General features: G+C 36.4%; 1 protein-coding gene across 1 annotated transcript; it reads right to left on the minus strand.

Moving 5' to 3' along the window:
* Positions 1–1,463: 1,463 nt before the first annotated feature.
* On the minus strand, positions 1,464–2,974 carry LOC141617345 (uncharacterized). The gene is made up of 3 exons (XM_074434531.1): positions 2,254–2,974; positions 2,104–2,196; positions 1,464–1,771 (listed from the first exon to the last, which is right to left on the minus strand). Exons 1-3 carry the CDS (start codon positions 2,972–2,974, stop codon positions 1,464–1,466), a joined length of 1,122 nt encoding a protein of 373 aa, XP_074290632.1.
* Positions 2,975–13,152: the final 10,178 nt, after the last annotated feature.

Here is a 13,152-nt window from a genome sequence, read left to right on the forward strand (position 1 = left end):
CAAAACCAACATTGCCTTAACCATCCACAAAAAAACCGGTTTTATACACTTAAAATGAACCTCCATTTTATCTTTGTAATTTGTCATTTGTAATTTGTGTGACATGTGACATGTAACATGTCATTAGGCATAATAATGCATATTTAACAAATTAAGTACATTATATATTAAATTAATTACAATTAACAAATTAACAAGTAATTCATAATTACTTGTATATAAAATGGGTCATATTAAGTCTAGTTAATATAATCTACAACATTTTGTAATTATAGTTAACTAATTTCTCTTATCTCAAATGTTTCATAAACATTAATCAATTTTAGTAATATAACATATTAATTACTAAATTGAATCTTATTTAATCATATTACAATAAGATATATAATTCTCACTTTATAAATAAATTTGTTCAATTTAAGGATTTAATTAATCCGTATCAATATACGATTAATTAACTTTACAGTTTGGGAATCGTCCTATAGGTGTGACCTTAAGGGATCAACTGATCACCACCGTCAAACGATAGTCGTATCAAACTCTAGTTAGCCAATCATTACTCATTAATGTTGATCAGTTGACTATATAATGAATCATCCCTTACATATTCTCATTATGAGATTTAATTATGATTGTTAATCATGTGATCGCACTATTGTTGAGGACACTTACTCCAACACGAATGGCATGGCAGTGTAGCAGTATATGCCTCAGTCAGTAATGAATGCAGTACTCTCCTGGTCAGCAGGGCACATCTTTATCGGATTGAATCCACTTGAAGCATCCATGAATGTCAGCATCTCGTGTCCTGCCGTCGCATCTACCATAACATCGATGTGTGGAAGAGGGAATGGATCCTTTGGACAAGCTTTGTTTAAGTCGGTGTAGTCGACACAGACTCTCCACTTGTCGTTCTTTTTCTGCACGGCCACTACGTTTGCCAACTATTCAAGGTACATTACTTCTTTGATCATGCCCATATCAAGGAGTTTATCTACTTCTTCATTGATAATGGCGTTTCTTTCCGGTTCAAACTTTCGTCTTTTCTGTTGCACGGGCTTGTAAGATGTGTCAATATTAAGGTTATGAGTGATAACATCAGCACTAATTCCGTTCATATCAAAGTGAGACCATGCAAAACAAGAAGATTTATTTTTAAGAAAACTTACTAATTATGGTCTGAATGAATCAGGGGCATCAGAGCCAACTAGAACATACCTGTCAAGGTACTCAGGTTTGAGGATTACCTGTTCTGTTTCCATGTTGGGCAGTGCCATATAAGTGCTCCTGATAGGGTACAGTAATTGCTATGCGAGAGACTTACCTGCCTTGGAAGGTTTTAGGGCCTTAGTGTAGCATTCTTGGGCTGACTTATGCTCACCTTTAATAGTTGCCACTCCCCAATCTGTTGGTATCTTGATGCACTGGTGGTAGGTTGAGGGGACAGTCTTGATATTGTGAATCTAGGGTCTGCGTAGGATGACGTTGTAAGAGGACAGGCAGTCCAGGACTCCAAATATTTCGTAGGTTGCGACGCCTTCCTCATAAGTAGGGAGGTAGATTTCTCCCAAGGTGCTCTTTGTCTCGCCATTGAACCCTACAAAGACACTAGACTTTCTGGTAATTTGATCGTCCTTGATCTTCATGGCTTTGAGCACGTCTAGCATGATCAGGTTCACTGAGCTGCCTCCATCTACTAAGATCCTCCTTACATTGGCAGTTCCAATTTGCATGGAAAGCACTAGGCCATCATGATGGACGTTAGGGATACCTACCAAGTCACAATCGTTGAATGTGATAGGTGGGATGTTGTCAGGCTCGCAAGGTGACTAAGTTTGAGGTGTCCTGGCTATTTTCTTTGCTGTTGAACTGGTCAGGCCACAAATCTCTGATCCTCCATTTATAAATCTCACTTCATAAAGTGGAGGTGGTGGAGGGAGATTGCGTTCTTGCTTCTGCTCTTGGTTGTTTTTGCTGGTTTCTTCAATCCTGCCCTGGCTTTGATCAGGTCTTTGAGGTGTCCAGTTTTCAACAGATAGGCTACTTGTTTCCCGAGGGTAAAGCAATATTCTGTTGTGTGTCTCATATCTATGTGAAACTCACACCATTTGGTATGGTCCTTCCTTGGATTCGGGTTGTCTAACTTCCTGGGCCATCTGACTACTCGTCCTATGTTGTCCAATCGTTTGATCAATCCTGCAATATCAACACAGAAGTTATGTTCAGATATAGGTGGATGAATTTTAGTCTTACCTTGCTGTTCTTGCGTCAGGTTGACTTCGGATTGATCAGGTCTGGTATATGGACCACTACTGTAGTTGTTGCTTTTGCCGCCACTTTTTCTATTTGGCTTGTCATAGTCTTTTGGATTGCAGGACCCTCCAAACTTGTAACTCTTGTCTTCTTCTAGCCTAATATAGGCAAGCGTCTTTGCCTGGACATCTTCAAAGGAGTGACATGAATACTTGGTTAATTCTACATACAGATCGCTCTTGGGTAGCAATCCCTGCATGAATTCTTCCACTGCTGTAGCGATGTCACATCTAGGTATGGAAACTTTTTCTTTGTTGAACCTAGCAAGGAAGCTCCTGAGGCTCTCATCTTTGATCTGGGTAACCCTGTATAGATCACTGGAATGTTTCTCCAGTTCCATGCTGCTAGCAAACTGTTGATTGAATGTATTGACCAAGTCAGCGAAGGACTTGATTCTTCCATTTGGCAGGTTAATGTACCATTGTAGTGTAGGACAAGTCAGGGTAGTTCCGAATCCTTTGCACATGCATACTTGCCTAAACTCACTGGGGATAGATGCAACCAACATTTTTTGTTTGTAGAAGGCTACATGGTTATGTGGATCTGAGGTTCCATCATAGGTTCTTATAGATGGAATTAAGAATTTCTTGGGAAGATCTACTCTGGCCATCTCATATATGAAAGGTGAGTCAGCATAACTTTCCGGGGCAGCGTCTTCCATGCTGGCAGGGACTCCAGGTATTTTTTTCGAATTTTTCATTGAGTTTCTTGATCTCCTGGACTATTCCCATCATGACGGCTGCTCCTGTTTTGTCAGGCTTCTCACTGTCATCTTTGGGGATATTATCATCTTCAATATTGATTGCTTTTCTTAGGACCACTTGGACTCCCATAGTTCGAGAAATCGAAGTGTTTGATAATTGATGAGAATGGGGTTCCTAGCTAGATTTTGGAATTTAATCCTTTAGATTTCTCCAGTTTCTGTTTCAATGCTGATTCAGAATCTTTCAGTTGTTGGATTTCCACCTGTGATTGGGCCACTTTCTGTAATGCGGCAGCCAATTGCTCTTCTATGCTTGGAGTGGTCATTTTTGGTTTTCTTTTTGGATTTTGTTTGTGAGAAAAGGGGAAAAAGATTTTAATGAGCTAGATGCCTCACCGTGGGCGCCACTTGTTTTATCGAGATTCTACGCAGGGCTAAATCAGGTCAAGGTAGAGAGTTAGCAGGGTTAACTAGCTCATTTATCTTGGATGTGGCTGCAGGGCAGGCTTAATAAAGTGCCAAATGAAAGAAAATAAAGAAAACAAATAAGATAACAATTTTTGTACGTGGAAAACCCTTAAATGGGAAAAAACCACGGGCACCAAGCCAGGAGAGGTTTTACTATAATATTTGGAGAATAATTATACGTTGAGCTTAAACAATTATATTTCTAATCTAAGTGTTGTAATAGTAATGCTAGTAATCTTGTCTTGTATGATAGTGCGTATTGGAATGTGTCTTCAAAATGGTTTTGAGCTTCTCTTATATAGCAATCTTCATGTAATCGCAAGATCTTCTCCTTAATGACAGAATATTTTCCATAAATGACCCCCTGATTGCTGTCTTGAATACGTATGAATTGCCGGAAAAATGCTCCATGTATATGATTAATTATTCTCCTTTAATGAGAATATAATTACCATAATTATATGATAATTATTCAATATATTCCTCGTTGACTTGGTCAATTGATGTCTTCATGCTTAACCGTCGTCCTCTCCTGCTAGGTGCCTAGCCTCAATAATCCTTAGGCTTGGTAATTATTTTCAGGCCAGGGTACAATCATACCCTATATTCATTCTGGGAATGTCAGGCTTAACAGGATGGAATTCATCCTTGCATTGTTTCTCTCGCACCAAATATTGTAATTACAAGCTGTCCATATGAGAATATGAACATGTTTTTTCCATTCGCTTTTTGCACCTCTGACATTTCCTGAAACAAAGGTACTAACAGCAACTCTAAAGCCATACCAGAGCTGAATCAGAGCCATAACCTACTTGTTATACATGCACTCAAAGAACAGATGCTCTAGAATGTCAGGTTTCCTATCACAAATACAACATCTAATATCAGGGCAACTTCCAAATTGGAATAATTTATCAACATTCAACCCATTATTTAGAATAATCCATGTAATCATTGCATGCTTAGGGGTATTCCAATTATTCTAGACAACCTGATACCACTCTTGCTTGGTTCTTTAGGTCTCGGCCATTCATATCCATTGTTAATGGTATAACCCATAGCATTAGCAGGTTGTTAGTATAGCCATGTTTAATGATTTCTTTGATCTTGCAAATGTTCTTCCAAGACGAAGCAGCATCAGCTGGAGGAGAGTAATTATGCCAGTCTTCTTGTTTGAGGTAGACTTGATTAATCCACCTTATCTATAGTCTGTCAGCCTTACCATAAATTCAATCAACCAGTTTTGCCACATGAGCAGTGTTCCAAATTTCAGCTTTCTTTATTCCCAGTCCCCCTTCTTCCTTTAGGAGAGTAACCTTGTCTGAGGCAACAAGGGACACTCTGTGTTAGTCTGAATTTTTTCCTATAGATAATTTCTACATGTGACCTCAATTATTTTGATTACACTCTTGGGAATAAGGAATATACTAGCCCAGTATGAGTGCAAAGTATTCAGCACAAAATTAACTAGCACCAATCTCTCTGCATAGGATAATTTTTTTTTTATCACCAAGGCTCCTAATTCTGTTCACCATCCTCTCAACTAGGACATTACATTCTTTTTTAGTTAAGCCTACTTGTATATGAACTCCAAGATAATTGAATGGCATAGACCCTTCGACAAATCTTGTTGCCTATTGGATATCTTCTCTTAGAGATGATGATACACCATTGTAATAAACTTCTGATTTAGTATTGTTCATGGACATACCAGAAGCTTTAGAGAAAGAGGAGAAGGCTTTAATCAGAAGCATTATTGATTGTGCATTTCCTTTACAAAACATCAATAAATCATCAGCAAACATAAGGTGGTTGAGTTTTTTTCCCTTACGAAGAGGATGGTACTGAAAAAGGCCATCTTGTTGTAGCATAGTTGATTATCCTAGTGAGATAGTCCATACACATAGTGAATATTAGAGGGGAAATGAGATCTCTATGTCTTAGACCTCTCTTCCCTTTGAAATAATCAAAGCTGTAATTTAGGCATAAGGAGAAGGAGGTGGACTTCACACAGGTCATGACTTTCTGAGAGAAACTTTCAGGAAATCCAAGAGAGTTAAATAATTGTTCTACAAAATCTCATTTCATTGTATCATAGGCCTTATGTATATCAATGTTAAAGAGGCATCTGGGTGACACTGCTTGTCCATTCCACAATACCACATGCCTTATATAGATCAATTTTAAAGAGGCAATTGGTCTAAATTGTTTAATTGAGGTTGGCCACTCACATTTAGGGATCAAAGTGATGTTAGTAGCATTCAGTTGATTGAGTAGCTGACATGTATAAAAGAAATCCTTAATTGCCTTACAGATCTCATCACCAAATATATCCCAACTGTCTTTGAAGAAGGCACTTGTATAACCACTAGGTCCTGGAGATTTATCAATTGAAGTTTTTTTTAATCTCTTCATTAATAACAGGAGAACTCAACATTTCCATGTACTAATGACCTAATTTCTCACTTTTTCAGTTGTCTTCCTCCTACCCAAGAGGTGTTTATAATAATCCAAAAAAGCCTCTTGAATACTTTGACTGTTAATACTAGTATTTACATATTGATCATCAATTTGTATAACTTTATTCACATTGCATCTTTTCTTAATGGCTCCGTGAAAATATGCAGTATTATTATCCCCATGTTCTAACCATTGGATTTTAGCTTTTTGTTTCAAGAAGCTATTTCTGGCCACAATTAGTCCTTTAAGACAATCTGAAATTTCTAATTCTTTCTTATTGAGATCAACATTTTAAGGACCCCGTTCTATTTTTAGCTGAATGGCATGCAATTCCTTCTCAGTAATACTGGTAGCGTTCTCAATATCAGAAAATTAAAGCATTCCTTATTGATTTCTTTTAACCTTGGTTTCAAAGCTTTTAACTTCTTAATTACATAGAACATTGTGTGCCCAGGGTATATCTTTTGACATTCCTCCTGCACCCTTGTGAGAAAAGAAGGGGTCTTGCCCCCACATATTAAAGAATTTGAAACTAGCTATTCTTGTAGTCCCCAATTATTACTAACAGTACAAGGACTATGGTCAAACAATCCAAGCATGGTGAAAATGAGTCGTCATATCAAGGAATTGATTGAGCCAATCCAGTTAACAAGGAATCAGTAAAGCCTACTATAAACCCTAGTTTGAGGTTTCTGTTTATTGTTTCAAGTGTAATAAGCTCCAGTGACGGGGATATCAGTCACCCCACACATAGCAATACAATCAGTAAATTCATCCATGTCAGCTTATTTAGTATTGCCCCCAAGTTTCTCATCAGGATTTATCACAGTGTTGAAATCACCATCAAGAGCCCAAGAACCCTTACATTGGTTACCAAGCATCTCAAGTTTACTCAATAAATCGCTTCTATCAAAGACCCTCATTGAAAGCATATATCATAGTAACATAGAATTGTTCTTTGTGTCATTATTCGGATATGACACTAATGTCGATGAATTGAGTATCATCTTGAAGAACTATAACATCAAACAACTTTGGTTTCCATAGAATCAAAACCCTGCCTCCTTTATGGTATCTAAAATTAGTTGTGACACTCCAACCCTCCAACATATATACTATTAGAAATATTACTCACATTTGCTCCATTTGTTTTGGTTTCGAGAAGACCAAATAATCCAACATCTTTATTATGAATAAACCACTTAACATTATTATATTTATTTACACTATTCAACCCTGGAACATTCCAAAATTATTCATTTAAAAAAGGAGAATTGGGGTTACCATTTTGACATATACCAAACCCTTGGGGTCACATTTTCAATAACAAAGAACCTTATAAGATTTATCTATGACAGGGGAAGAAAAAGAACTAGTAATAACCTGTTTCATTGGGGAAGAGACAGTGTATAATGCCCATCCTTCTTAGTAGTTATCAGGGTCCTTATTACAAGCACGGCAAGTCGCACTAGTGTTTTAGCCGCAATAGGCATCCATACCTTCAGATATGAGCTGGTCTCTTGACAGGCTGAGCACCATTTCTGCAGTTTGTACGCTCATAACCAATCCCTGTGCATTTGAAGAAAACAGATGGCGTCTAGTCATATTCAACAGCCAATAAGACCATTTTACTAGTTTCATCCAAAAATCTCACTTTATTAGGGAATTTTTGGCAAACTGCTACTTCAATCATTACCCTAACAAATCCCAATCTTGTTTTTCTAAATAGTAGCCTGATCAGCTTTTTGAAATTTGCCAAGGAGTCTTGCAATTATGGAAGACACTTTCCCCAAAACTTCAAAGATAGTTCATGTATTCTAACACATACAAGGACATTCTTAACATTTTCCTTTATTAATTCTACTTCAGCATCCCACGGTCTTACAATTAATGGCTTATTATAGAACATGAAATACCCTGCTTGTAGTATAGCCTCCCTATCCTTGCTCTCCTTATAACGTACAAGGAAGATTCCATTTGACATGAATGAAATCTTATCAATATTATGCTTTTGCCAAATATGATGGATAAAACCATTCAAAACATCTCACGGAGGATTTGCTCCCCAAACAAAGCAATAAACAACATTGTTCCAGTGGTCTATTTCCTCCTTAATATCCTCCTTTGTAAAATGAATAAGATCATCTGTTGTATCATCTTTTTCCTCTATTAGTATAGTGTTTCTACCCCTTTTAGTAATCTAAAGATTATTCTCATCTATATCCTCCACCTTATCATCATCAAACGATAGTCCAGAAATGTCATTCACTTCATGCATGGGTGTTGTTCGAAAAATGTCATCTTCTATTGGTCCTGCCTTTCGTACCTTCTTACGTTTTGCACTTCCTTTCTCACCATATTTCACCATAGACAGCTTACTAGAATGCTTGCTCTTTGTTTTGCTAGAAACATTACGTGCCATAATGAAGAAATCAAGAAAACATTTACCCTAGAAAATGTCGTATAGTAGCCCAAATTGATAATTGAAGGTCTGGGATTTTGTTTAGAGCGGAGATAAAGAGGGATTATGTTACGAGCACTAAATAGTTACCATTATATGAGACAGTTTCCTATTATTACTTAAATTATAGTGAATTCTTTATGTTTTTATTGATGAATGTCTAAGTAATTATTTACGTTAATTTTATTTTATATTTTTGTTACAATGTGTTTTACTATATCACATTACCAAAATGCATGGCCATGCTAAAGTAGACATAGCAAACGGGTACCGGGTATAAGAGAAGAAGAATAATTCTGAAAAGCTTAATTTCATTAGCAAAGAAATACAACATATTTATAGTTTACAAGGAGCCTATAATATGGAAATACAATAATACAAAATACAAAGATATGGAGAATACAAAAGTTTATAAACTTGGAGAATAAATAAGCTATACAATGATTAAAAACTTACTCACTCAAAGATTTGAAACATGGACAAAAAAGCAAAAAAATTGAGAGAGAAAGCTAAAGAGAGGTCACTCTAAAATCTTAACCTAGAAGTTAGCAATGACGGGCATGAAAGCTACATAAAATCGATTTTCCCATGTAATAACTTCATCTTCTTCATCGAAAAGTACTCAAAAATCACAAAAACAGGTCGTTTTAAATGGAAAAACAAACAATGGTCTGAAAGATACTATCTTTACTGCTCCATCATCGTCAGATACAAGGAGAACTCGGTCAATGCATGATATTCAAGGTATCCATGTACTTGAAACTCCTGAAGATGATGGTGAACGCAAGAAAGATGGTTACTTCGCCATGGAGGAAAGAACGCCCCAAGAATGCCAACAATTAATGAGGAGGAAGAGTTTGAGGAACTTCTACAGTTTACACATGATGATATCAAAATAGAGGTAGAGTTCTGGAACAATTCTGTTATTTGTTATATTCTGGGTGCGAACCCTCCTTGGGCTACGGTGGAGGATTATATTTATGGTGTCTGGGATAGGTTTGGGATAGACAGAGTTTCTTTTCTAGATAATGGAGTTTTCATTGTTAGATTTACCAAATACGAGGATAGGGATGCGTTGATACAATCTGGCTATTATCTGTTTGATAATAAACCTGTTGTCGTTAAGCCTTGGGTTATGGATATGGAACTTGTAAAAGCAAAAGTTGATATGGTTCCTGTGTGGGTTAAACTCTATGACATTCCTCTGAAATTATGGGGGAGTTGTTTACCAGCAATTGCAGGTCTGGTGGGTAAGTTTGTTCAAAAAGATCAGGAGACCCGTGATAAAATTAGATTTTAAGTTTTGCAAGGGTAATTGTGGAACTATCTATGGATAAAAAATTGCCTGAAAAAGTAAAATTTTTGGATGAGTCTGGGCATGTGGTTTATGTACCTGTTGAGTATTAAAGGAAGCGTATATCTTGTATAAGCTGTAATGGGATAGGGCATAACTCCACACAATGCAGAAAACCGGTGAAGAAGCCTCACAAGCCTAAAACCCAACAGAAGCAAGTATGGAGGCCGGTTCGAAACACTGTTGTAATCGATGTTATGGTAGAGGCTGTGCTCTCTCCTCCCCCTTACTCACTCCAACAAACTTTCCTCCTCTACATATTGTTAGATCTGTGCCAATAAGATCTACTCCAGCTAAGCAAATCATGAGGTTGAATAGACATGAGAGTATGGTGGGGATGAGACTTTTTGCGAAATTCAGCAAATACTCTTTTATGGATGCTCTAAATAACTCTAATACTCCTCAGGGGGGTAGTAGAGGGTGGTAAGGACCCTCCTGGAGATACACTCAATGCATAGCATAGAGTTCTGGAATGTTAGGGGTCTCAATGAACTGAATAAGCAGAAGGTGGTTAAATGGTTTATGCACAATCACTACTACAGATACAAGCTATAACAAAGGGTAAAAACCGTTGTTAAAACAAAAAGCGGACGTTATTAAAGCGGCCGTTGTAAAAGGTATTTACAACGGTTAGGTTATTTACTAAAACCGTTGTGGAAATTATTCACAACGGTTAAAAACCATTGTTGTTGCGAGTAAGTCGTTGTGGAAAGTTAGACAAAATTTTGGTGGGAAAGATATAACAACAGTTATAATATAAAAAACCGTTGTTGTATATTTCCCACCAAAATTGTGAAGACTTTTAACAACGGGTATACGGAACATAACCGTTGTTGAAATTGTTATTAACAACGGTTCTTCTTTTAAAACCTGTTGTTGAATATTATGCGCAGGTATTTGTGAAAGGTATTTACAACGGTTCTTCTTTTAAAACCTGTTTTTGAATATTATGCGCGGGTATTTGTGAAAGGTATTTACAACGGGTTTTTTTTAGTAACCGTTTTTATTACTTTTTCGTAATTTTTTTTAAAATTAAATTTGTTTCATGTCATTCAAAATCCTGCATAAATCACAGCTGGGTTCATCAGAACTCAATAGATACAATTCAACCATAACAGCAGCATCATACTTCCAATTTCTTTCACTTTCAGATTAATTCATACTAACAATTGGATCACTTTACATAAACTAAGATTCCTAAAACTGTGCATCCCCCTAGCTCTATCTACAAAGATCATTCCCTAACTTCAACAAAAAATTTACTAAGCTGATCTAAGATCTAAGTATCATACATTTAGTCTTCATTTCAATGTTCAAAGACGTATTTGCCCAATAAGTCCCTTACCTCGTCTATTTGGTGCTTTTTGTACTCAGGTACTTGTGGCGCGTTGATTACATACTGCGGAAAAAACAAAGACAAGACATTATTGATTGACAGCAGCATTAGTGTTGTTCATTAATGTAACAACATACATCATTCAGCATAGCAACATCATGGTATAGCAGCAAGCAAGACAACATTAGCTCTAATTTAAAAAAAGTAATAAACACATTATTAAATTACTAACCTTTTCTGGAATAAGGATATATCTTCGCATAATAACCTCCAACATGAACCGACAAACGTAGTATCCACATTGTATGCTATCCGGCTGGCGAGGGACCTGTTATTACATAAACAACGAAGAGACGAGAAGGCCCACATCAGAATCTTGCACTTTAGGTATTGTATTTGCGCACGTATTATTATTAAAGACAGATTTTTGCACTTAAGGTATTGTATTTGAGCACGTACCCCTGTTATCGTAATAAAAGTAGGGCCATCATCAGAATCTTTCGTGGGTTGATCCTCGTTAGCTCTTTTCTTCTCAAAGGCCCTTTTTTTATAAAAAAAAAGGAGGTAGAAACTCATATTTTTGGGGCAAAAATGATCTTTTTGCTATAAGTAAAAATTGAAATTTAATGTTATTATAAATAAATAAGTATTATAAACTTACTTAATAATCAAGCCCTTAAAGGTCTCGTTTGGTTCTCTATGCAAAGAGTCCAACCAAAAAACTTTCTTCTTTGTCAGCATGATGGCTGCTAGCACCCAATGACTCCTACATCAAGAGACATCATCATTATTAACAAGTACATATATTAGTTATGAAAATACAATTGTAGGTGGAAAAGTAATATTAATTTGTTTATTACCCGATTTCATTATCAGGGGCAAAAATGACCTTTTTTTTTGTCGCCATTTCCCGAGCAATATAATCTACCCGATCTTCGTACGAAATCAATGTGATATGCATAGATAAAATATAGGGGCACAGGAATCCGTATTGATCACATGGAATCTTGTTCTCGGGGATCACTCTCGATTTCAAGAACCTACATTATTACGGTATTAATTCCGGTATTTAAAACACTATCTAGTTAGAATATTAGAATATGAAATGATTTATTAAGAAACTTACTTCATCCAAACAAATAGGTGTTGGACCTCAATCTCGAGAAGGCGGACAAATGGCTAGTGTGACTCCCATGAGTAATTGCTTCGCGCTCAATCCCTAAAATATCCTCATCGAGCGAAATAATTATCAATTGCTCGTTTGCTATGCAACGGCTAGCCTCCAAATACAGTTGTCTCATCGTCAGCATTCTTACTTTTTGCATGTATTCGCTCCCACAAAAATTAGTGGAGGTTATACTCCTAACATCTTTCAGTTCGGGGAAATAATGCTTTTCTCTTTTTGTGCTACTACTAGCCTATACATGTAGATAAATAAAATAATAAAAAATCCAAAGGTAATATATCATAGTTGGAGTAATAAAAATAAAAGAGTACTTAACTAAATACCTCATCAACCTGCTCTTTCAATGATGAGGCAGTAGTAGGCATGTCTGGGGACTTAGGCTTATCCGTCTTTTTTGTCCCCTACACAAAATTTCCATGCTTTTTAGAAATACAGAAAAAATATAAATAAAGGGAGGTTTTTAAAAAAATGGAGAAGTTAATTAAATACTTCATCAAGTTGTTGTTTCGACGAGATAGTTGGCATGTCTGGGGACATAGGCTTATCCGTCTTTTTTGTCCCCTACACAAAATTTCCATGCTTTTTAGAAATACAGAAAAAATATAAATAAAGAGAGGATTTTAAAAAAATGGAGAAGTTAATTAAATACCTCATCAAGTTGTTGTTTCGACGAGGTAGTTGGCATGTCTGGGGACTTAGGCTTATCCGTCTTTTTTGTCCCCTACACAAAATTTCCATGCCTTTTAGAAATACAGAAAAAATATAAATAAAGAGAGGTTTTTAAAAAAGTGGAGAAGTTAATTAAATACCTCATCAAGTTGTTGTTTCGACGAGGTAGTTGACATGTCTGGGGACTTAGGCTTATCCGGTT

The sequence above is a fragment of the Silene latifolia genome, chromosome X (genome assembly GCF_048544455.1).
Source record: "Silene latifolia isolate original U9 population chromosome X, ASM4854445v1, whole genome shotgun sequence".
In the NCBI taxonomy this organism is placed as follows: Eukaryota; Viridiplantae; Streptophyta; class Magnoliopsida; order Caryophyllales; family Caryophyllaceae; genus Silene; species Silene latifolia.